This window comes from Rana temporaria, chromosome 3, assembly GCF_905171775.1.
Source record: "Rana temporaria chromosome 3, aRanTem1.1, whole genome shotgun sequence".
NCBI classification, from domain to species: domain Eukaryota; kingdom Metazoa; phylum Chordata; class Amphibia; order Anura; family Ranidae; genus Rana; species Rana temporaria.
This window is the reverse complement of record NC_053491.1, coordinates 359,646,361-359,672,516: the sequence shown is the minus strand read 5'-3', so window position 1 is coordinate 359,672,516 and position 26,156 is coordinate 359,646,361. Positions and strand designations below refer to the sequence as shown.

The window sequence follows — 26,156 nt, the reverse complement described above, 5'->3', positions numbered from 1 at the left end:
GTCCATGTGCAGAGCTCGCCAGGAAGTGGGCACGGCGCTGCGCTAATCACAGGCAGGGAGACATTTCCCGATGCTCAGCTGCAGAGATTGGGAAATGTCTCCCTGCCTGTGATTAGCGCAGTGCGGTGCCGACTTCTTGGCGGGCCCTGGAAATGGAATGTGCGAAGACGCCGGAGCTCATCATTACAAAGTAAAGCTTTGATACTTCTGGGTAAGGATGAGCTCTGGCGTGTTCGCATAGTACACGTGCAGAGCATGCCAGGAAGTGAGCACGGCACTGTGCTAATCACAGCCAGGGAGACATTGTCCCGATGTTCGGCTGCAGAGATCGGGAAATGTCTCCCTGGCTGTGATTAGCACAGTGCCGTGCACACTTCCTGGCGGGCTCTGCACGTGTACTATGCGAACACGCCAGAGCTCATCCTTACTTCTGGGTAGTGTCCTGTCTTTCTGCTAAGCTCCACCCTTGCACATTCCTATTGGGACAGCCACCTAAAGGGCAGCCTCACTGGCTAACGAGAATGTGCTGGAAACAAAAGGGGCAGGCAAGCTTTGCATGTCAGAATGGCCTGCGGTTCCTGCACATACCTGCAGCAATTTACCTCCCTTCCTTCCAGTGACTTTATAAAGTAGAATTGTAAAATAAAATATCACCAAATAGCTAGCAAAATGTCTGCATTAGGGTTGCCAATTTGTTACTGAATATTGAGTTTTTTGTCTAGCGTTGCCTAAAAACATGTTTAAAAAACTTCCTGTTAACTCCATCTTCCTTGTATATACAGATGGTGCCCACCGAGCTGGTGGAAAAAGAGTTCTGGCGCCTGGTTAGCTCCATTGAAGAGGATGTCATTGTAGAATATGGAGCAGACATTTCTTCTAGAGATTTTGGCAGTGGCTTTCCGGTGCTCGATGGCCGGAGGAAGCTTGCTACAGATGAAGAGGTGAGAGGAAGCATGCACAGATTACAGGTTCTCTTCAGGGCTAATGTACCCAGGCATTTGCAAATAAGTTAAAGCTAAACTTCAGCTATGCCTTCAGTCATACAGGCTCCTCTTGTGCTGACATGAGTTAGGCTTGGGTAGACTTTGCGAGTCTCATTTTCTTAGCCCGTTCATTTGAATGGGTTGCTCTGTCTGTGTTTCATACAGGAAAAAGGTTCCTGCACCATATTTAAAACAAAGCGGCAGTAAAATTGCATTGTGCTTTTGCACCCGCGGCTACCGCACCCACAGATGCACTGCATTTTTCGATGCATAGGGGTGCCATTAAGAATGAAGATCAGCCCTGCTCGCTTTGAAAATGGCTGCACCTTATTTTAACTGACAATTGAGCAGTCGTACGGCGCTGTACCCAAATAAAATGTACCGTATTTATCGGGGTATTGCGCGCTCCGGCGTATAGTGGACCCGCAATTCCTGTAAAAAAAATCATTTTTTGGGGTCTTGCGCGGCGTCCATCGGCGGCCTCGTCGGGTCCGGCGTCCGTCTGCGGCTTCGGTGGTGTCCTCCCGGCTTCTCCCGCGCTGTCTCCCCGTCGAATCGCCGCTTCCCGCCCTCAGTCTGAATGCCTGCGCCGACATATACCGAGTGCAGTACACTCGGCTACATTCGGCTAGGCTCGGCTTCGCTCGTGCTCACGCTCTGTGACGTTTATGCGTGAGCACGAGCGAAGCCGAGCCTGGCCGAATGTAGCCGAGTGTACTGCACTCGGTATATGTCGGCGCAGGCATTCAAACTGAGAGCACGAAGCGGGTGTCGGCGTATATCGCGCACCCACGATTTTCCCCTTATTTTAAGGGGAAAAAAATGCGCGGTATACGCCGATAAATACGGTATGTCCTTCTCTTTTTGTGAAAAAAAAAAAAAAAAGCTTTCTTTTGGTGGTTTTTGATCACCTCTGCAGTTTTAATTTTTTGCTTTATAAAGCAAAAAAAGACCGTCAATTTTGGAAAAAAAACACATTTTAAACTTTCTTCTATAAAACATATCCAATAACAAAGAATGTAAAAAATCGAATTTCTTTATAAATTTAGGTCAATATGTATTCTGCTACATATGTTTTGTAAAAAAAAATCTGAATAAGCGTATGGTTTTGCGCAAAAGTTATAGCATGTACAAAACTATAGGATATATTTATAGAATTTTTATTTTATCAGCGACTTATAGGGGGATTGCGATATTGCGGCGGACAAATCGGACACTAACTGACACTTTTCACACTCTATGGGGACCAGTGACACTGTACTAATGACACTGGCTGGGAAGGGGTTAACATTGGGTGATCAGGGGCCCCAGAAAACCTGTCTGTGCTGTTTATATTATTCAGACACCTGTGTAGAGTTTGGTTTGTCACCTGTTGGTAAAATCTGTTAACTCTTGTTTTCCCCTAAATGACAGGATTATGCTCAGTGTGGATGGAACCTCAATAATATGCCTGTTCTCGAGCAGTCTGTCCTGTCCCACATCAATGTGGACATCTCTGGCATGAAGGTGCCCTGGCTTTATGTGGGAATGTGCTTCTCTTCTTTCTGCTGGCATATCGAGGATCACTGGAGCTACTCCATCAATTACCTTCATTGGTATGTTACAAGCAACTGCATAACTAACTTAAAGGAAAATTCTAGATATTCAGGATTACCAGAGACTGGCAAAAAGTTACCCCTGGGTGCTCACTTCCGTGACTTCAGCTTTTGTGTTTTCAACTATCTTGTCTATATTAGCAGCTTGTAAGGCCTCATTCACACATGGTATGTCCGTGGAGCCGCTGCGTCCCAATGGAAAGCTATGGGACTGCCAGCACAGGGATGCACAAAAGGCCTGTGCATATCTGTGCCAGCACATTTATAAAGCACACAGCTGTGAACCATTATGGCTGCAGTAAGGTCATACTGCTGCTTTTTAAAAAGAGGTCTCCGTTTTAGAATAGGATTTTAAATGGAAAGTAGAATTCCAGGTTAAACTTAGAGTATCTCCACTTATGTGAAAAAAAGGTGTGTGTGTGTGTGTGTGTGTGTGTGTGTGTGTGTGTGTGTGTGTGTGTGTGTGTGTATATACATACATACATACATACATACATACATACATATATATATATATATATATATATATATATACACACATACATACACACACATACAGTTGCGACACAAGTCGTATTGTAATTGAATGTTATTAAAAATTAACATTCATTTTTAATCTGCAGCGCTGTAATTTTCTGTAAAATGCAATATGGCTGCCTGGAAGTGTTCTGTACACAGACTGCCCCCCCAGAAACATAATTTCCTGCTTGTGTGATTGGCTCACAGATTTTCCCAGAAGTCTGCACTAAAATACAAGTCAGATTTCTGACATCCCCTGCAACAAAAATTACATTTTTGGTGAGATACTTCCAATAGGAAATTACATGAAGGGATGCAGACCCTGCAATTTTCCTCATTGGAGCCCTGCAGGTGCAGCAGCTGATTGTTTGTTAATTATGAAACACTCCCATTAGATTCATTACTTCATGGACACAGACAAACACAAAGTGGTTTCTTCAGAATAATGAGGTAGAAATCTGCAAAGTTTGTTAAAATCCTTTGTAATGTACATTGATCACCCATAGGGGAATGTTTTTTGTTTCTCAACAAAGGTGGAGTTGCACTTTAACTAGTTTTTAAAAAACGCTCCCTTCCCCTTCTAACACCGATGCTGTCTAACCTTTGCATGAAAGATGTGTATACTAACCTATTTTCAACCTGCTCAAATCCAGGCCCCATGATCTGGCTCGCCTGTGTCGACCATTGATGGCAGCAGGGGTGAGGAGGGAGCGATGGCAGCCTATGGGTGATGTCACCATTCCTAGCTGTTGTCTAGCGCTTTCTCCTCTCCCCTGCAGCCACCAATGGCTGACACGGGGGATCATATGACCAGGCTTAAAATGGGTAACTATATATCTCTTTTACACAGCTTAGTCATCATGGGTGTTAGGAGGGACTAGTTATAGTTAGCCTGGAATTTTACTTTGAAGTACAGAGAACACATTAACTTTGCTTTTCTTTATATTTGTTTTTTCTCTCCTCTATTAAACATTTCCCCCATAATATTCCCTGCAGGGGAGAGCCCAAGACTTGGTATGGTGTTCCATCCCATGCAGCCGAGCAGCTGGAGGATGTCATGAGAGAACTGGCTCCAGAATTGTTTGAGGCCCAGCCAGATTTGTTACATCAGCTTGTGACCATTATGAACCCCAACATCCTTATGGAACACAGTGTACCGGTGAGTCTGATGAAGGTCACAGTGATGTCATTGTCGCCTCTCATGGATTTTTAAGAAAATGGCAGATCGCTTTTGGATTAAACTTTTTTGGTTCTTGATTTTAGGTTTACAGAACTAACCAGTGTGCTGGGGAGTTTGTGGTCACTTTCCCTCGTGCTTACCACTCCGGGTTCAACCAAGGCTACAACTTTGCTGAGGCCGTGAACTTCTGCACAGCGGACTGGGTATGTTTACCTAACTAGGATCTCCTGGGTCAAATTAAAGTGTCTGCCAAAAATGTAAATACGGACAGGTGTAGTAATACTGAAGAGATTGAAGGTAGACCAGATTGATGCTTATATCACGTGATGCTGGCACATTGTTTTTGTTCTGAGTTACCCCACCAGGTCCATCAATTTGCTCTGATGTGGTTGGATACTACACCTCTGTTATTGTGTTTTGGTGATTTACTCAGTTTTTAGATTTTTATTTTTTAAACAGACAATGATTCTTTTGAAACTTGTTCTTCTGGTATGATGGAAACTGTTCTTAAACATTGCTGTGTAATGGGGTAAATTGCATTTATTTCCTGTCCATAGAAGCACACAGGAGGTCTTTTACTTTCACCTATAGTAGGATTGGACTCTGACAAACAAAAAGACTATAGGCCAGTCCATGATAACCATTCCTACTACCAGCATGCCTCAGTTTTTTGCTAGTGACCAACTAGATTTTAAGGGTCGGTAAACTCTGTGTAATTTTTTTATCGTTTCTCCTGCAGGTTAATGACATAATGTGCTAGTATGCACCACATACTAGCACATTGTGGCAGACTTACCTTTCATAATGAGCTCTCTGAAGTCATTCTCTTATGTACGGGAGTTACATCAGAGTGGCACAGATTGGGTGCCATTAATGCACTCTGAGCTAAGCATGACACATCAAGCTGAGCAAGCATGGCTCAGTGTATATTACAGCTGTCAGACAGGGGAAGCATTTATGACACAAAGATCAATAGGGTCTCTTCTGTCAGAATAGCCCTACCTGTGAGCAATTAAAATAAAAAGTTTAAAGCGGAGTTCTGCCTTGGGGAAAAAAAATGTAAAGTCAGCAGCTACAAATACTGTAGCTGCTGACCTTTAGTATATGGACACTTACCTGTCCAGGGAGCCAGTGATGTCGGCACCCCAGCCGATCTTCGGATCGACTGTCGGGTGCAGCCGCCAACATTCCAATTAGGGGATCACAGTAGTTAAGGCTTTCGGCTTCACCTCCGGTTCCCTACTGTACATGCACAAATCGGGCAGCCCTTTCTGATTGACCCGACAGTGGAGGAAGGAGGACGGGGCTGAACTTCTGGGAGATCGGCCCCTCCTCCCTGAAAGATGCCAAATGTGACACCGGAGGTGGGGAGGAAGCAATTAGGCGGACGTTCCACCTTTCGGTGGAACTCCGCTTTAATACCACTTTTAAACTTCACCTATTTAATTGCAATTATCTGGCATGATTGTCTTCAGCCAGGTTTTTGGAGTACTTCATCTGGACACTGCTGGACTGGATATTGAGCGGATAGCCTGGAAGTTTCCTTTGCATGCTGGGTTCCACTTGGAGTACTTTTCTGATAAATGCTAGCTGCAGAGCACTTTCCATGTCCAGAGCTGTTGCCATTGACACAGCTCTTGCCCTATCTCTGAAGAGAGCTTTCTGGTGAGGAGCTACCTCAAGTACATGTATATCGCTAAGCACCTTTAAAATTCTCAGTTTTTTGCCAGTTTCCACAGAGTTTAATGTTGTGGGACTAAGCACTGATGTTGTCCACTGGGTGCAGTGTTGCACATGCTCAGCTGCTTTCTATTCTGCCATACAGCATCGAGAAAGCATCTCCCTGCTGTTCCTCTTGCTTTGTAAGAAGCCAGATTGATTAAAGTTCAATCTATTCCTGTGTCCACCTACAGAGAGTTTGGTAACCTTCATCCAACTGACCCTCACCTGCTAGCAGCTGGGTTTCCTAAACCTTGTTTTGCCTTATTGCCACACAGTCACAACACAAACACTGTATATGGAAGGTACAGTCCTACCATCCAGTGCCCCTGGCTCACACTCCTCTGACTGCTTTGAGGTTGCTTGCATGCAAGGTTACTGATGTAGCCACGTCTGCAGCCTGGAATCCTGTTGCCCTCTACAATGTGGTTTTTGCTACAGTCTTGCACCTTTTTCGTGCAGATTCAGTATCTGATCTGCCTGCTGCTATTACAGCCTGTGAGCCATCACCTTTGAAACTCTTGAGTTGATGCAATCTTTACCAGATGAGCTTGTCTCTGATGAGTTGCATTCCTCTGCCTTTACCCCCAAAGGAACTGACCACAGAGATTTCAAACACCCTAACAAGATGTCCCCCTTCCAACCTCCCTCCCCCAAATGCTCATTAGCCTTGCACTCGTTTGAAGAGGATTTTAAAATGTAAGGACCCAACCGATAAATGGTTGGAAGCCCTCTTTAGAGCTCTGTATTTGCTGTTCCTCACCCCATCTTACCTGTGACCTTACTTTTCAAAAATTTGGCTGACTGATCAAAGTCCCTAAAAAAGATCTTGCCATAGCTGTGATTGATTCCTTGGTTATAGAACATTTGGAGCAAATGGTTGCAGCATTAACCTGCAGTTATGATGAGATGGCTGGAGGCTTCTTTTCCCCAGTCGGCAGCGCCAGAACCTGGGCGAATGGTCTCTAAATCTGGAGGTGTTCCAGGACCTGTGTCACAGATGGGAACCCTAGATGTGGACCAGCTGGCTTCCAGTTTTGGCAGCAAACGCAACAGGTTTGTCTTCAGGTACAGGGGTCCTCTAGAGTATGCTCTGATGACTTACTGGAACCAGAACACCCTGATCTATGCCTTTCCTTACCTGAAACTTCATCCTCATCTGCTTCACAGGATTAAAATGGGGGGGGGGGGGGTGGTTCCAGTTCTCCTCGTAGCTTTGGACTGTCCCCTACAAATGTGGGTCTGGTGGTAAGACTTCTGGCAGATGCTCTGTGTCCTCTGCTGGATCGTGAAGATCTTCTGTCCGAAGGACCAATTTGCCATCCTCCTTTATGGTAGTTGGCTTTATCAGCATTGGTATTGAAGCTTAGGCTCTAAAGGACAGGGTCTCTCTGATCTGAGTCTGTGGTTCTTATGATGATATAAAAGCTAGGAAGTCTGTTTCTCGCAAGGTCCTTTATTAGATATGGAAAGCATACACTTGAGTTGGGTTCAGTATTAGGGCTTCCAACCTAGAAGTTACTTCTTCCTGCAGCTGGGCCTGGACCAGCAATTGTCTTGCAGCACTATCAAGAGTCTAACCGCTCAATTCTGGTTCAGAAGCTGTTGGCATCTCACCTTTTGATTAGGGATTACCCTGTCAGCACTGTCTGTGTTGATAGGGGAATCATGATTCTTTCCTGCAACCACGGGTTCACACTGCGTGTGGTTGGCCTTAGGGAAATTTACAGAATTACTGTCTGTGTCAATATGGGGAGAACATATTTCCTGTGTGGTCACTGGGACACAAACTGAGGGGGAAATGTCCCAGGGAACAGAAGGCATTTAAATACTGATAAAGATTCTCTATTCAAAATTTAAAAAATAAGTTTAGTTGGTATGGTGGCTTAAAGTGGCTTGATAAGCAAGGTTGCCTATGCCACAGGATATCACAAGTTTCTCATGAATCGACAAGAGACCCCCATAGAGTTTATGGGTACAATTTAAAGCACTAGCTGGTTAATGCATGTTTCTGGGATGATCACACCTAAGAAAAAGCTATATTGATATAAATTAATTGCTCATATTTGTTTATTCTCTGGTAGCTGCCCATGGGACGCCAGTGTGTGAACCATTACCGCCATTTGAGGAGATACTGTGTCTTCTCACACGAGGAGCTGATCTTCAAGATGGCAGCTGACCCCGATTGCTTGGACGTTGGCTTGGCAGCTGCTGTTTCCAAGGAGATGACCGCAATGATTGAGGAAGAGACCCGCCTACGTGAAGCTGTCCTACAGCTGGTAAGGACAGAGTTTTACATCTGCAGTTCGGGTCTTTAAAATTTATGTTGGTTCATTCCATTTGTCATTTTTGAGAACTGCTGTTTTGGTTGCAGGGAGTCAAGCAGTCAGATGAAGAAGTATTTGAACTCGTCCCGGATGATGAGAGACAATGTTCATCTTGTAGAACAACTTGTTTTCTCTCTGCCCTCACTTGTAACTGCAGTTCGGACCGTCTTGTGTGTCTGCATCACGGCGAGGAGTTGTGCTCATGTCCAATGCAGGACAAGTGTCTCAGGTGAGCATTGTCATAACAGGTTTGTACTTGGTCAGAAACTTGGCCTACCCTAACTTGTGCTTTACAAGGGAATGTTAAAAGCCTAAAACTAGTCAATGATTCATTTTATTTTTAAAGTGTGGGAATCGTTCTTATTTCTGACTGTGACTACATTAAAGCTATTTCCCCTTGCTTCATTGTCCCTAAGATTCCCAAAAGGGAATTTTTTTGTGGAGTGTCATTGAGACAGGAAGACGCAGACGACAACAAAAACATTGTGAGCTTTTCTAAACTTTAGTTTTGTCTGGATCCCCAATGGAGATTTTCTTTTCACTTCCTGTCCTAACAGGAAGTTGAGCGTAAATCTCTCTGAAAGGGACACAGACTGCTTTAAAAACAGGGGCTCATTGCCCTATCTAAAATAAAAATGCTTCTATATTTTGTAAGCTTTCCATCAAAGTACAAAGTTGTAATTTCTTTAAAAACCCTACAACCTCAACACATCACAGGTAGAGATGTAGCATGAATGTTTTGAATGAATGGCTAAGCAGGAGGGGTTGAGAATAATTAAACATTTGCAATGAGTATTTATTATTGATGGAGCCATCAATCAAATCCTACTAGTTTTTCATACAGGACAGGTGGCTGTAGTCATAGACATTGGGTTATATGCAGGCTCCACCTATTCCCATGTAGATTCTGCTTGTGCTTTAGTGATGTCATTGGCCCTTAAAGAGTCTCAATAATGTTTCTTAACACCTGGACAAAGGGCTAGGCTTTTCCCAAACATATGATCACTCTAAATGGCTGTCACAGTGAATATGTGATCCCTACTGGCTTCTGATCATTGCTTTGTGGCCAGGGGCTATTGGTCACAGTGCTGGGATGTATGACTAAGAATAAAACAGCGGCACATACAGTGAGGGAAAAAAGTATTTGATCCCCTGCTGATTTTGTACGTTTGCCCACTGACAAAGAAATTATCAATCTATAATTTTAATGGTAGGTTTATTTTAACAGTGAGACAGAATAACAACAACAGTTTCCAAAAAAAAAAACGCATTTTCAAAAAAGTTATAAATTGTTTTGCATTTTAATGAGTGAAATTTAGTATTTGACCCCTTTGCAAAATATGACTTGGTCCTTGATGGCAAACCCCTTGTTGGCAATCAGAGGTCAGACGTTTCTTGTAGTTGCCCAGCAGATTTACACAAATCTCAGGAAGGATTTTGTCCCACTCCTCTTTGCAGATTATCTCCAAGTCATTAAGGTTTTGAGGCTGATGTTTGGTAACCCAAATCTTCAGCTCCCTCCACATATTTTCTATGGGATTAAGGTCTGGAGACTTGATAGGCCACTCCAGGACCTTAATGTGCGTCTTCTTCAGCCACTTCTTTGTTGCTTTGGCCACGTGTTTTTGAGTCATTGTCATGCTGGAATACCCATTCACGACTCATTTTCAATGTCCTGGCTAAGGGAAGGAGGTTTTCACCCAAGATTTGATGGTACATGGCCCCCATCAATCATCCCTTTGATGCAGTGAAGTTGTCCTGTCCCCTTAGCAGAAAAACACCCCAAAGCATAATGTTTTCACCTCACATGTTTGACAGTGGGGATGGTGTTCTTGGGGTAATAGGCAGCATTCCTCCTCTTCCAAACACGGCGAGTTGAGTTGATGCCAAAGAGCTTGATTTTGGTTTCATCTGACCCCAACACTTTCACCCAGTTGTCCTCTGAATCATTCAGATGTTCATTAGCAAACTTCAGATGGACCTGTACATGTGCTTTCTTGAGCAGGGGGACCTTGCAGGCGCTGCAGGATTTCAGTCCTTCTTGGCGTAGTGTGTTACCAATGGTTTTCTTGGTGACTATGGTCCCAGCTGCCTTGGGATCATAGGCAAGATTCTTCCGTGTAGTTCTGGGCTGATTCTACATAGCTCTCAAGATTATTGAAACGCCACAAGGTGAGATCTTGTATGGAGCCCCAGACCGAGGGAGATTAACAGTTATTTTGTTTTTCTTCCATTTGCAAATCATCACACTAACTGTTGTGAACCTCTCACCAAACTGCTTGGCGATGGTCTTGTAGCTCATTTCAGCCTTGTGTAGGTCTACAATCTTGTCCCTGACATCCTTGGACAGCCCTTTAATCTTGGCCATGGTGGCGAGATTGGAATCTGATTGATTTGCTTCTGTGGACAGGTAACAAGCTTAGATTAGGAGCACTGCCTTTAAGAAAGTGCTCATAATCTTAGCTCCTTACCTGTATAGAAGACACCTGGGAGCCAGAAATCTTGCTGATTGATAGGGGGGTTAAATACTTATTTCACTCATTAAAATGCATATCAATTTATAACCTTTTTTTAAATGCTTTTTTTCTGGATTTTATTTTTGCTGTTCGGTCTCACTGTTAAAATAAACCTTCCAATAAAATTATAGAGTGATAATTTCTTTGTCAGTGAACAAACGTACAAAATCAGCAAGGGATCAAATACAGTGTGTGTGTGTGTGTCTAAATTTCTTTAGAGCCACTGCAAGGTACATAGTGCTACCAGGTATGGGGATACATGACGACCTCCCATTGTTGATTATATCATCACTTTGACATGGATTACACATGGGTTGATGATCCTTCTCTTCTCACAGTTCGAAGCACCAGATATTTTGCTGTGGCGCCCGAGAAACGAAGGAGCTCTAAAGTGTCTCTGTCCCTTTGCCCTGAATGGACAAAGTGATAAAGTACTTTTTAGGTAGATTCTGTATAGAAGTAAAGAATAACAACATATTTAATGCTACTTCACCACATACAAAACAAAAAAATAAAGTTAAAAGTTTTAGGATCCCAGGCTGCATTTTATGAGTTTGCCCGCCTTTTTTTTTATTGTGCATTGTACTTGCTGCTTTTAGGTACCGCTACTCTCTGGAAGAATTCCCTGCCTTGCTATACGGTGTGAAATCTCGGGCGCAGTCTTATGATACTTGGGTCAGTCGAGTAACTGAAGCACTGACTGCCAGCCTCAGTCACAAAAAAGGTGCGTCTTCTTGTTTGTGGAGGAAAGTTTATTAGGTTGTAATTGCTCTCCCACAAGCCTAATCTGTTTGTTTTAGAATTGCCAAAAAAAGCTGGATAATCTAGTCTTTCTGCTGCGCTCTTCAATGAGTGTTTTATTAGTACGATAGAACACCTCCCTCACATGTTACAGGGGGGTGTGACTAAAAGGTCTTCTGTGTGGTTCCTACACACTTTCTATTATAAGATGCTCTTCCTCTAGATATAATACAGTAAGTGAACGTTGTGCAACGACAGGAAAAGTGTTATGCCCCGTACACACGTGCAGGATTTCCGACGGGAATAGTTCCTGTCATAATTCCAGAGGGGAAAGCCGAGAACCTGCTCGGTCAGCTTTTCCCCTAGACACGAGAGGTTTCCCGACAGGAAAACTGCAGCCGTGTGTATGCTCCATCGCAGTTTTTCCCAAAGGAAAACTGCCAAAAGCCACCGGGGAAAAGTCCGCTGGTTTTCCCGGCGGGAAAAAAGAGAGCTGGTTCTCCTTTTTTGTTTTTTTTGTCCAGTGTTTTTTGGGCAGTTTTCCCGTCGGAAAAACTGCGAGGAGCATACAGACGGCTGGGATTCCCGGCCAAAGCTCTCCTCGCTGTTTTCCCATTGGGAAAACTGACCGTGTGTACGAGGCTTTACTGGCAAAACTGTTTAAGAAGTTTCTCAAAGCTATCATTTAGATTTAAACCTGTCTTGGAAGTTTGAATCCATTTGTAAAATGGCCACTGGGTGTGCCAGACAAAAGAACTGACAGTACAAAAACTTTACTGATGGTATTCATTGACAACTAGACAATATAAAACCGCCTTACTGTTTTGGGAATACAAAGATCTCCCTCTAACCCAGGGCTCAAATATTTTGTATACTTGGAAGGACTAAAAATGACACCAAAGTGGTATTAAACTCAAAATTAAAAATGGATTCTATTGCAGCTTACCAGTTCTTGTATGTGGCTGCATTTATTTTTTGTTTTTTATTAATTTTTTTCAGGTTTATTTATTTATTAATTTTTACCTTTTGATCCAGCCAGTAATCATTTTTTTCCATCTTCCTTTAACAGACTAGGCCATTCAGCAAAAGTGGCAGTTAGAGGGTGAAGGCAAACCATGTATCATTGACAGGGGTGCTTATAATTGTCAGCTAATATAAATTTATGTAAAACCTTTAAAGTTCACCTTTTGTAACACGTTGCCCAATATTTAGGATGTAACACGTTACGAATAGACTGGCCCCTGATTTACTGATCTGACAGCTAGTGGGGATCTTCTACCCCCCCACTAGCTGTCGCAATATAAAAAAAAAATCGGGGACCTGCATGTCACCAATGCTTTACAGGCTCCAAAAAAACAAACACATTTTTTTTTTCCTAAAAAGTGAACTATCTTTTAACCCAAATCGAGAAAAAAAAACCTGCTGCTGTAACTGCGTAAAAAGTGTACCTGGAAATCGGCTTTACATTGTTGGTGAAGTCAATCTAAAACTACTAATGCATCGAACACTCCTCTATCCCAAGATTGATGCTGCAGCTGTGTTTGTTGCTCCTCCATCCACAGTGGCTATACCCTAAACAGGAAGTATATTACTGGCCAGATAATTAAGTAGTGCAGGAGTTACTTTTGCAAATCGGTGTGGTGCTGCAAAATCTGTGTCGCATCGATTGGAACAGTGCCATTGCCTTCACTAGGCTGCGACTTGTCATGCGATTTGATCTCTCACATCGAATGACAAATCGCTCCAATGTGAACCTAGACTAATACCACTTTAGTAAGAAGATGATGCATAAAGTGCTGAAGTGTGCTGGTGCTAATCTAGCTCCTGGGCACTTTTTATGTGTTCTCTTCTAAATAATACATTGGTTATTGTGCCATTTTGAGTCATTCCAAGTATACACTATAAATTAACTTTGAGGGAGAAGGAGATCCTTGTACCCCGAAACCTGTTTTTAGCTGTTTTATATTGTCTTGTGAATGAGCACCATTATTAAAAGATTTTGGACTCTCAGTACTTGGGCTGACACTCGCAATGGTTTCCTTACACACAGATTCAAAAAGTTTTTTAAGGTACTCCATATACAGGCGGTCTCCGGCTTACAAACAACTCCTACTTGCAAACGGAGGGAGACAACAGGAAGTGAGAGGAAATCTACCCCTAGGAAGGGAAATTCTCTCCTGTAAGAGTTAATATGGGAAAAAGGTGTCTCCACTGATGCTTTATCACCAATCCTTGTTTCCCTAATAACCCAAAATGTTTAAAATCCAATTGTCATTGGGACAGAAAGTGAGGTGAAATCTTCTGAACAGGGGCACAGACGGCAAAACAAATGTTACGGGGGTGATGACCCTTCCCTATGCTATCCAAAAAGCTTAAAAATAGATTTTTTTGGCTGAAGCTACACTTAAAAAATTTACCTTTTCCAACTTACAAACAGATTCAACTTAAGAACAAGCCTACAGCCCCTATCTTGTTTGTAAACCGGGGACCGCCTGTAGATGCCCATATAAACTTCATCTACCTTCTTCATCCATAATCCCTTGAGTTGAATGCAGCCCCTTCACTGGAACAGATATATCTCTCATTATATTTAGAATCTCTGTTGAACAATTATTAGTATAGCCCTCTCCCAATGTATCCCACATGCCAGCAACAGTGGCCTGGGTATCCTGTGGTTTAATACCTGTATATGCTAGTTTGGTCAAACCTGCAGTTACTTTTGATTCTTCTTCATATAGTAGAGACTTGCTTTAGATCTCAACCGATATTATTCAAACTAATCTCTCCTGGGCTCTTTGCAGACATCATAGAGCTAAAAGTGATGTTGGAGGATGCCGAGGACCGGAAGTTCCCTGAGAACGAACTTTATCGGCGGCTCAGAGATGCTGTAAAGGAGGCAGAGACCTGTGCCTCAGTCGCTCAGCTGCTGCTCACCAAGAAACAAAAGCACAAGTGAGACCATTTATTTGTATTTTATTTTTGTATAGTGGAGAAGGGTTAGAACTTCTGGCGAAAACCTTTCCGGGAGAAACGCATCGGAGTGTGGAACGTCGGAGTGAACCTTCTGTGTTTATCATGCCGAACAAAAAAGTTTAACCAATGCTGATATCATTGGAATGCATGCAGTCTCTTTGCTTGCTAGAGCACTGAGTGTAATTGACACATTACATTTACCTGCCAAAATTTCCTTTTATATTGGAAATGAACTAGGAACCAGTCTGCAAGTTTATGTATTGAATAAGTTAACCATCTGTGGGGTTTTCTTCTTTAGTAAATTTAATATATATATGTCTGCAATTTTCATTCAGGAAAATGATATCTCTTCTTTGCATGATGTGTTCTGATGAATGTATTCCCTCTACAAGGATCAGCCGCCTCATTTGTTCTTGTTTTGTACAGTAAACTGAGTCAGGACTCTGGGAAGGCGCGTACTAAGCTCACCATGGAAGAGCTAAAAGCCTTTGTTCAACAGCTGTTCAGCTTGCCCTGCGTCATCACACAGGCCCGTCAGGTTAAGGTGAGCCTATATCCATTTTGATTGTGTTTTTTATTTCTAGAGTGCCATTTTATTTATTTGATTAAATAGAATGTAAAATGCAGTAAAACCTTGGTTTGAGAGCGTTTTGCAAGACAATCAAAATGTTTTAATACATTTTGCCTTGATATACAAGCGATGTCTTGATATAAGAGTAGCGTCATGTTGCAACTAATTATAAAAAAGAAGAGAAGAGCCTCTAAGTGTAGTAATATGGTTACATTTAATGAAGGTACAACATTTAGCAACTTATTGCTACACTTAGAGGTGCCTCTCTTCTCTTTTATATCTGTAAAAAAAGTGCTTTGATATACAAGTGCTTTGGATTACAAGCATGTTTCTGGAACGAATTATGCTTGCAAACCAAGGTTTTACTGTATAAAGATTGACAAAGGACAGGAAGTCTTCAGCACTGGCAGTTTAGCACCCACGCTGTTGTGCAAGTACACACATCCCATGAGGCAATGCAAGACTGACAGCCACAAATATGACTCCCAGAAGCAGAGGTACGATGGAATTTGTAGTTTCGCAACAGCTGGGGTGCTAAGTTTGCCTATGCCTGTAATATAGTATGAGTGGGTTTCTACGGAATTTCGTATTAGGGTTGGGTTATGGGTTAAAGCGGATCTCCACTCTAAAGTGGAGTCCCGCTGATCGGAACCCTCCCCCCCTCCGGTGTCACATTTGACACCTTTCAGGGGGGAGGGGGGTGCAGATACCTGTCTACAGACAGGTATCTGCACCCACTTCCGGCCCTACGATACGGGCAAAGGACGGGTTTTTTCCTTCCTTCCCGTCCGTCCCCCGTTGTATGCTGGGAACACTCGGCTCCCAGCACACAGCGGGAGCCAATCGGCGGGCGCAGCGCGACTCGCGCATGCGCCGTAGGGAACCGGGCAGTGAAGCCGGAGCGCTTCACTTCCTGGTTTCCCTCACCGAGGATGGAGGGGGGAGCAGCAGGGTGACGAGCGATCGGCTCGTCATCTGCTGCGATCGGCGCTGGACTCCAGGACAGGTAAGTGTCCTTATATTAAAAGTCAGCAGCTGCAGTATTTGTAGCTGCTGGCTTTTAATATATTTTTCCCGTGGCACATCCGCTTTAAGGTTAGGGGATTAAAATTCTGGTTCAGTTTTTAGATTTAAATAGATTTTTAATCTTACCAGCAATTAGGCCTTAACACAGACCATGCAATATAATGCAAAGTCCACTTACTCTACGAGCCACCTCCTGTGTAGACACATTCAGCTCTATGGAAATTTGTAGTATGCATAGGGTAGAGCTAGTGGCCAGAAAAAACAGCATTGCTCACGTTACACTAGTAGCAGTGAGGTGCACCAGTGGAGGATAGGGACAAATAAAAAGAAGCCTGCAAACAATGGTAAGAGACTAAAAAACGAAATCAAAACAAAGCCATGGTGTACTTGATATTTTAGAATGATTGATATAAAAAAAATGATTTTGGTGTCACTTTCAAGGTGCCTGTACTCAATTTCTGTACAGATTTTTTTTAAATGCAGCTACCTTCTAGTGCCTGCAAGTACATGTGTTATTGTTAATGGGTTATATTTAGAGGTCAATATTGTGAAAATGAAGTTGTGCAAAATTGTTCCTTTTTATGCTTTAACATTTTCTGAACAAGTGTGGGTGTTGTAGTCATGCCAGTTTACACTTCCTATAAGTATATAGAAAGACAAGAAAGATACTGGGGGTACAGGCCCCCATCATGGGGAGCCAGCGCACTAAGACAGGTCCTCTTAGACTCATATTGTATTTTTCTCCAGCTCTTCTGTCACGTTCATACTGGAAGCGTTTTTTCAGGCATTTTAGCGCTGGAATAACACCTCTCATGCCACCCCCAATGTGAAAGTCTGAGTGCTGCAAAAAAAAAGTCCTGCAAGCAGCGTCTTTGGGGCAGTGGAGAAGCAGTGAATACACAGCTCCTCCATCGCCCCTGCCCATTGAAATGAATGGGCAGCGTTGCCGAAGCGCCTGCAGAGCGCTTCGGCAACAGCACTTTTAACCCTTTATTTGGCCACTAGCCAAAAACGTGCTGCTAAAACTAGCGGTGCTTTACTGCTAACGTGGCCCAATGTCAGCGTGGAAGGGGTCTTACTGTTGATTGGAACAGAATCCTTTCGTACACTATATGGCTAAGGTTTGTGGACAGCTGATCATCACACCTATATGAGCTTGTTGCACATTCCTTTCGGAAAACATGGCCAATAATTTTATACATTCCTTTTCCAGTTTTTTTTTTTTTTCATCAAAAGCTTTTATTGAGCAAAAAATAAAAAGTACATACAACAGTCTGCCTTGACAAACATTGAGCATAACAAGCAGTATCTCTCAATAAAGGCTTGGAACAACAACAACCTCCATCCGTGCATGCATTAATTAAACACTTAGTCAGTTGAACAAATCCATACAGTATACATATTGCGCTGCGACATACAATCCCCTCCCTGATGTAGATAAACCGCAGGAAATCCCAGGGGATCCAGGTGCTCAGGCATAATCAGATACATGTTGCAGTTTCCCTAAACCACTTGTCCCATACCTTATTGTACTTTGAGGGGCACCCCCTGTGAGAGTATACCCATTTTTTAAAGGGCAGCACACTATTGACCTCCGCCATCCAGTGCGGGTTGGGCCTCATGACTTTTTGTGTCGCGAATAGTGTTTCGTGTAGGAATACTTGAATAAATTTGTTAAGTTCCGTGTCCGGGAAAATTCCCAGGAGACACGGCTTTGGCTGCAAGGTTATGGGAGAGCCCATTGTGTTGTGCAGAAATAGCACGATCTGTTCCCAGAACGCCTGGATTTTGGGACATTGCCACAGTAAATGGTAAAAGGTGCCCACCACCTGGCCACACATTGGGCAGGTGGCAGGGTGGTCCCTCTTGTATCTAGAGACTCTAAGCGGTGTAAGATACGCCCTGTGTGTGATGAAGATTTGTGTGAGTTGATCCGACAGTTTTGGGGAGACTAATTTACAGGTGTCAAGGGCATCACTCCATTCATCATCCTCCATTTCACCCACGTCCCCCTCCCACCTGGACTTCAGGGCATATGCCATTGTGGTCGCCCTCGGGAGTGTCAGCATGGTGTGGAACTGAGAGATTCGTTTTTTGGGGCCTAGGTACTTTATTGCCGCCATTAAGGGGTTGTCGGCGAGAGTCAGATCGTCCCGAGGGAATTGGGAGCGGAAGGCGTGTCGGAGCTGGACATACCGGAAGTACATCCAGTCCGGTAAGTCGAACTCAGTTTGGAGACTGTTAAAGGGTTTCAGCTTCCTGCCAATGGTGATGTGAGACGAGCTGAATATCCCCCTAGAGCTCCACACTCCACTATCCTGTATAAGGTCAAACTCATGAAGGGTCTCGTTATGCCATAGGGATGTGTATCCGTGTGGCGTTGCAATATTCAATCTGTCTGAAGCCATACTCCACACCTTTTGGTATTGGTACAGTAACGACTGACGGTCCGCCAGTGATCCCCCGCCCCCTGCCACTGCTAACATTGGTTCTTGAGTCGGTCGCATCCACTGTGGACACAGGAAATGGAGGAACCTATCTCTATCCACCTTATAGGTATGGAAGATCTGGGACAACTGGGCAGCCAGATAGTAGGCTTTAAAGTCGGGTAGTGCTACTCCAGCTAGGTCTGTCGGGTTCTTTAGCCAATGCCACGGTAGTTTGTGTCTAGTTTTCCCCCAAATAAAGGGTTTTAGGAGGGTTTCCATAATTTTGAAGTGTCTTAGCACCAGGTACACTCCTTTTCCAGTTTTATATAGTAACAATGGTAGCGAATTAATATTTTGCCTGCTGCGTAGTAGCATTATACAGTATACTGTAAATCATTGTATGAAAAGTGCAGAACAAATTCATTGTAAATTGTGATTAGTACTTGTCTAACTCTGATGATTTTTAACAAATGCCTTATCTGTTGTGCAGAATCTGCTGGATGATGTGGAGGAGTTTCACGAGCGTTCACAGGAAGCCATGTTAGATGAAGTTCCAGATTCCAGCAAGCTGCAGGCTCTTATTGATTTGGGCTCCAACCTATATGTAGAACTCCCAGAGTTGCCTCACTTGAAGCAGGAGCTGCTGCAGGCACGCTGGCTAGATGAAGTTCGCCAGACTCTGTCTGACCCGCACAAAGTCACCTTGGACGTGATGAAGAAGCTTATAGATTCCGGTGTTGGTTTGGCTCCTCATCACGCTGTAGAGAAAGCAATGGGCGAGCTTCAAGAATTGCTGACAGTGTCTGAAAGATGGGAGGAGAAGGCCAAAGTTTGTCTGCAGGCCAGGTGAGCACAGACCTTTTCCTCTTGCTCTTAGGGGACATGAAACTGCATGGTTTGTCTTTAGAGGAGAACTGACACTTAGAATGTTACTTTCTACCTTCTGGACCAGTACGATGCTTTGACTGACCTGTTTCTTTTTGAGGGGTTCATTTATAATGGGGAGTGGATAGCAGTTTCTACCCTACATTATGCACAGCTGTGATACCTCTGCTTTTTAAATGAACCCCTTAGTTGCCATGGGTGGAAGGCACTGTACTTATCACACCGTTTTTGTTAAGTTCACTTTCACAAAAAAAACTGCCTATGAAGGTAAAGGTAGTTTGTAGATAAAAAAAAAAAAGAAAAAAGACTAATGTCCTTGCTATAGGTGTAGCCCATTTACATACCTTGCAAAGCTTGACTGGAATACTCTCAGGATGTTGCTAATTTAGGCCTAGTCATTACCCTCCACCATCAAAGGAGTGAACTTTTTTTTTTTTACTGATTCAAACCCCCTCGCATGCGCTTTCTCTCCCCTGATGCAGTAGCACTGAGCTCAACTTTTGAGAGCTCACTCTTGTGATGGAGTAGGTGAGCAGTAACTACTAGGCCTCACTTAGCAAAGACCTAGCAAGGTCCTGGAAATATTCATTCATGCTTCAGGAGGTATGTCAATGACCTACACCTATAGCAAGAGCATTAGTCAAAGCTAAGCATTTTTGCTTTTTTGCTTTTAGATAAAAGATGTCCCTTATCTGCATAGACCGTTTTATGGTAATGGCGGATTAATCTTTTATACTCAATGAATCCTCTGTATAACTCTGGGACTTTTTTTTTACCTCCCCAGGCCGCAACACACTGTCTCTAGTCTGGAGAGCATTATTGTCGAGGCCAAGAGCATCCATGCATATCTGCCTAACATGCTGGCATTGAAGGAGGCTCTGCAGAGAGCCAAAGATTGGACCGCCAAAGTAGAGGCCATTCAGGTAAGGACATCCTCTGAATCTCTGTTCTGTAACCGTGCCATTTTTCCATTCTCTTGTACAGCTCACAATTCCTTCTCTTTTCAAGATGTACAAAATGTGTAAATTTTGGTTATTCTTTCTCTGTAGAATGGTAGTCATTATGCCTACCTGGAACAGCTGGAGAGCTTGCTCGGCAAAGCTCGCCCCATCCCAGTGCGTCTCGAAGCTCTCCCACAGTTGGAGTCTCAGGTAGCGGCCGCTCGAGCCTGGCGGGAACGTACAGGCAGGACCTTCCTGAAGAAGAATTCAAGCTACACATTGCTGCAGGTAAGATGGTACTCATTATCTGTGTTGTTAGGCATATTTAACCCAGTACATTATTTTCTTGTATGTCACTCTCTTTACGTCTGTACCAGTTTCTGCTGTCTTCATGACTGGAAAACTGCCCTGTACCACTAGTCTGCAGAGAAGCCTGTTGCTTCCCATTGGGGTAAGCAGCAGCTTCTCTGCAGCAGTGTGACAAACCACCCACCTGAATCAGAACTAGATCTCTCCAATCACCATGAAGCTAGGCATGTTTCATCAATGTCACTCAGCGGGGGGGGGGGCAGTTGCACAAAATTGAGAGAGGCTGCTGCATGCACACTGGGAACAGCTATTCATTTTGCAGGGAACAGACTTGCAACAAAAATAAGAACTTAAGGGAGAAGTTCAGCCTGAGCTTCTTAGGCTGGGCATCTCCTCTGGGTCACAGGAGTACAATTTGTTATGCACTCCTGTGACCCGTTTTCACCGGAGAGTGGTCTGAAGTCTTTCCACTGACGTCACTGCCATCAGTCGAGGGAGCGTGTCATCCAGACTTCTAAGTCTGGATCTGCAAGCTGCCTTGATTGATAGCAGGTTCAGCCGCTGAGACAGCCACTCCCCGCCCCTCCACGGCTCAGCACTCCAACGAGCACGGAGAAGTAGAGCAAAAGCGATGCTGACTGAAAGCTCGGGGGGAGCGAGAACCGAGCCATCAGCGTTGTTCGGTGGCTCGGTTCTTAGTGCAGAGACACCAGGGGTCTGATGCGGCATCCACCTAGGTAAGTATAACTAGCAAAAAAAACATACTTCTCTTTTAACCAGTTACTCATTGCTCTGCCCCATTTGGCTTTAAAGTATAACTATTGGAAATTTTTTGTTTTTCAATTTGGATACAGTAAGGGAGAGTTATAACTTCTGTCAGATTTTTTTTAAATGTATTTATTGCCATCTATGTCCTATTGGGGAGATTTCCTCTCACTTCCTGTCAAACGGGAAGTGAGAGGAAATCCCTGCATATTAAGGGAATTCCTTGGGGGTCCCTAGTTCACCAGAACTAGTGTCCCCAATTGGAATATTTTCCTCTGTGTTGCTTTTCTTGGACAACCCAAAATTGTGGGATCTTCTTTTGTTTTCACTTTCAGTGATAAATAGCTTAATTTTAGAGAGGCTGATTCTCCTTAATGGGGGCACAGATGGCAATAAATACTGTTCTAATCTATCTCTACTCTATCCAAAACTAAAAAAACAAGTTTTACCTTTAGTTATACTTTAAGGGCAACAAAGGATAGTGTGCTTTATCAGAAAAGAAAGGTATACCCTCAAATCCATATTTATACCTTTATCGGAGGGTGGACGCTAGGTTCCTCTACAGCAGGGGTCTCAAACTCAAATTACCTGAGGGCCACAAGACAAGTTTTCATATGCCATGGGGGGCCGCATGCAAACTTTCAAACTTCAAAAACAACAGGACTGGTGTCAGCGAACGCATTATTAACCCCCAGCACTGGTGTCAGCGAGCGCATTATTACCACCAGCACTGGTGTCAGTCAGGGTTTGACAAATTTGCTTGGAATCTAGGAGCCAGCTAAAAAAGTTAGGAACCAGAAAACGCACCCCGTCCCGACGAGCTTGCGCGCAAAAGCGAACACATACGTGAGCAGCGCCCGCATATGTAAACGGTGTTCAAACCACACATGTGAGGTATCGCCGCGATTGGTAGAGTGAGAGCAATAATTCTAGCTCCTCTGTAACTTAAAACATGCAACATGTAGATTTTTTTAAACGTCGCCTATGAAGATTTTAAAGGGTAAAAAAGTTTGTCGGCATTCCACAAGCGGACACAATTTTGAAGCATGACATGTTGGGTATGAATTTACTCGGCGTAACATTATCTTTCATAATATTAAAAAAAAATGGGGATAACTTTACTGTTGTCTTATTTTTTAATTAAAAAAAGTGTAATTTTTTCCCAAAAAAGTGCGCTTGTAAGACCGCTGCGCAAATACGGCGTAACAAAGTATTGCAACGATCGCTATTTTATTCTCTAGGGTGTTAGGATAAAAAATATATATAATGTTTGGGGGTTCTAATTAGAGGGAAGAATATGGCAGTGAAAATAGTGTAAAATGACATTAGAATTGCTGTTTAACTTGTAATGCTTAACTTGTAATACCAACGGCTCACCACCAGATGGCACCAGCTCAAAAAAAAAAAAAAATTTTTTTTTTTGCTCCCCTCACTTCCACCCTGCCTGAGGGCCATTTATAACTGGTCCGCTAGCCGCAAATGGCCCGCGGGCCGGTACTTTGAGACCACTGCTCTACAGTATCCCCTGCATGAAGAATTAAGTAATTTCTCAGAAGCTATATTGTCAAGGTTATTAGAAACATCTGTGCTGCTGCTAAGGTTGTAGAAAAACAAGACAAACAAAAAACCCCACTGCATCAACTCTGTATAAGCGAAACCAAAATATACTTTTTTAAAGGCACTTTAAATAGCGAGACTGGTGGGAGACACTCTTTGGCCATTCCACATCATAATAGAGTATTGCAGCTACGATGGGTCCAAATCAATGGTGACATACAGGATGACGCTGCAATCCCAAGTACTGCTCCTGGGAGGAGCTCAGTGGTGGAAAAGTGACATTGAAGTGGCATGTTAAGTCATGTTTTCCCATAGCCACCTGACGACCGGGAGAACCCTACCTGATTTTAGGTCGCTCTCCTTTCCATGTTATTTTGTGTTATCACCACAACCGTCCTCTATAAATGTTCAACGTTGTGATGGCAGAACTTTGATGACCTCCCTGTGTTTCTCATACACGCAGGTGTTGAGCCCTCGCAGTGATATTGGTGTTTACGGAAGCGGCCGGGGTAAACGGAGGAGAGTAAAAGAGCTCTTGGAGGAGAAGGATTTGGATTTGGACTCTATGAGTGAACTCGAGGATCCTCTGGATGAGCATCGGGACACAGCCTCTGTAGTAAGGAAATATGTCAGACTTTCAGTTCTACGTGTTTTAAAGAGTTATTTTAAGGTTCACACATAAGAATATTGTATTGTGTTGTCTCCACATTAGGTCCAAGAATGGGGTATGGTTGTGGGTTAAAATAATAGAGTATATTAAAGTGAACCAGACCTGGACTAGACCATGTTTAAGCTAAACTGACATGCCATACCTTGCAGTGTCTGAGCCTTTGTGATAGTCTACAAACAAATGCTTTGGTCCTGTGGATCTTCTTTAGATCTTTGGCCCAAGCCTTGACTTCTGCCCAATCATAAAAAGCCCTACACCTTCCTAGTGCCAAGGATATTTCCTGTCATTCAGTTATCAAATGCCTTAGCCTATTAACTCTCTACTTGCAAGCAGTGGTAAACGTAATGCCAGGACACCCTCAATGTCTGCACTCAGACTGTTAAAACAGGTCTGTGAGCATATTAAAGGTTTGGGATAAATGCAGAGGCATGGTGAGATTTGTAGTTTCACCACAGCTGGAGTGCCGAGGTTGCCTACCACTGCCCTACACCATGCAATGACATGAACATGATGCAGGAGCTGAAAAGACAGAAGCCCATTTACAACAAAACCTCAAGGTAGCAGAAAGGAGTGTGGAGGAGCAAATTACTCGATTCATATGACAGTGCTGGGCTAGCAGTGCTGTCACACTGGGACTCCATACTCCTGTGTAAGCAAGGGCTAACCACTTGTAGCTCTTACATAAGACTTTACTTCACTTACAGCAGCCAAATGAAGGTATAGGGGGAAAAAAAGTGTATAAATATTCTGCTTGGGAGGGGGGAGTTAACGTGATTGTAAAGGCAGAAGTTTTTTTTTATCTTGATGCATTTTTTGCTATGCTGCTTCTTATTTCACTGTTCAGTAACAGGCTAGGGGGTGGAGAGAGGGGGGGGGGGAGGCCTGTAAGTGTTAATAAATTGCAGTAGAGAAAAAAGGGTCTCCAGCCATGCCTGAATAGGCCTATGCTTTGTGGCAAAACTGTGTAAATCTCAAGACCGTAGACAATATTTTGAAAGGTAATGTATGTATTTCATATGTGTATTTAGCTGTTTGCCTGGAATTCAGCTTGAACAGTATTTGTGGGTTGAATCAGGTTAAACTTGATTGTAATATTCTTCTCTTGTGTGCAGGTTGCTGTATTTAAAGAAATGGAGCGCAAAGAGGTGGACTCCATGCGTTCTATACGGGCTGCCAACCTGGCGAAGATGGCTATGGTGGACCGCATTGAGGAGGTGCGGTTTTGTGTTTGCCGCAAAGCTGCCAGTGGTTTCATGCTGCAATGTGAACTGTGCAAGGACTGGTTTCATGGCACATGCGTCCCTCTGCCCAAGACCAACTCCCAAAAAAAGGGCAACAGCTGGCAATCGAAAGACGTTAAGTTTCTTTGCACGCAGTGTATGAGGTCCCGGCGGCCACGATTGGAGACCATCCTCTCGCTGCTGGTGTCATTGCAGAAGCTGCCAGTACGGCTGCCAGAGGGGGAGGCGTTGCAGTGCCTAACAGAGCGAGCAATGAGCTGGCAGGACCGAGCACGGCAATCGTTGGCTACTGAGGAACTGTCATGTGCACTGGCCAAGTTGTCTGTGCTGAGTCAGCGCATGGTAGAACAGGCAGCAAGGGAAAAGACAGAGAAAATTATCAGCGCAGAACTCCAGAAAGCTGCAGCAAACCCCGACCTACAGGTGAGTGCCTGAGGACATGATTGGCGCTGATAATTCTGTTAACACTAGTTTCCATTAACAGTGGTTGTATTCATTGATCTTATTGTTTCCTCTTCTTTTATTTTTTTCACTTACATACTCTGGTTCATTGATGATTTGTTTTTAAGGTGCAATTAAAGGATAGCTGCCCCTGCTTTTTCTGTTTTGGCTATGCTTCTCCTATGGATCACAGAAGTGCAGTTTGTTCTGCACTCCTGTTACCCGTTTTCAGCCGAAGGCGGACTACATTTTCGCTGTTGGCTGACATTAGTCGGCCTGTTCAGACCCTGGATAGATCTCGACTTTACAGTCGGGATCCACCCAAATGTCTGCACCGGCAGCTAGCTCAGCCTCTCAACAAGCCGCTGTGGGCCCCCTCCACAGCTCAGCGAACCAGTGAGAACTGAAGGGGCAGAGCAGAGAGCTGATGACTTGCAGTCACTGGCTCTCTGCAGAATGAGGACTGAGAGCTGAGCGATGAGTGGTGTTTAATCGCTTAGGTCTCGGTCTTAGAGGCGGCAGGGTATAGCTGCAGCTGGGATCGGTGCTACAGGCATTTACCGTAGGTAAGTATGAATGTTTGTTTATTTATTTTAAAAGCCATACTTCTTTTTTTTTTTTTTTTTGTGCATTTACAATTTTGCTGCCAAATTGGCATGCTTTATTTGTTACATATCCCCATTCACATAGCTGAAAAATAAATATTAAATTCATCTTATCTTTTTAAATGCTGTTTTCGGGACTCTCCCGCAAGAAAAAAAATCCTAG

At 43.6% G+C, this 26,156-nt stretch overlaps 1 protein-coding gene across 4 annotated transcripts in view; it reads left to right on the top strand.

Moving 5' to 3' along the window:
* KDM5A (lysine demethylase 5A) overlaps positions 1 to 26,156 on the top strand; it is a 76,701-nt gene that overhangs the window by 35,224 nt on the left and 15,321 nt on the right. For all 4 annotated transcript variants that reach the window (XM_040345264.1, XM_040345262.1, XM_040345261.1 and 1 more), the window contains 14 exons: positions 783 to 941; positions 2,397 to 2,578; positions 4,094 to 4,256; positions 4,361 to 4,480; positions 8,081 to 8,275; positions 8,371 to 8,552; positions 11,439 to 11,563; positions 14,382 to 14,532; positions 14,980 to 15,097; positions 19,070 to 19,425; positions 20,249 to 20,387; positions 20,514 to 20,693; positions 23,500 to 23,652; positions 24,819 to 25,370. In XM_040345264.1, the coding sequence (XP_040201198.1) occupies positions 783 to 941; positions 2,397 to 2,578; positions 4,094 to 4,256; positions 4,361 to 4,480; positions 8,081 to 8,275; positions 8,371 to 8,552; positions 11,439 to 11,563; positions 14,382 to 14,532; positions 14,980 to 15,097; positions 19,070 to 19,425; positions 20,249 to 20,387; positions 20,514 to 20,693; positions 23,500 to 23,652; positions 24,819 to 25,370 (2,775 nt within the window). The remainder of the gene's footprint in view (positions 1 to 782; positions 942 to 2,396; positions 2,579 to 4,093; positions 4,257 to 4,360; positions 4,481 to 8,080; positions 8,276 to 8,370; positions 8,553 to 11,438; positions 11,564 to 14,381; positions 14,533 to 14,979; positions 15,098 to 19,069; positions 19,426 to 20,248; positions 20,388 to 20,513; positions 20,694 to 23,499; positions 23,653 to 24,818; positions 25,371 to 26,156) is intronic.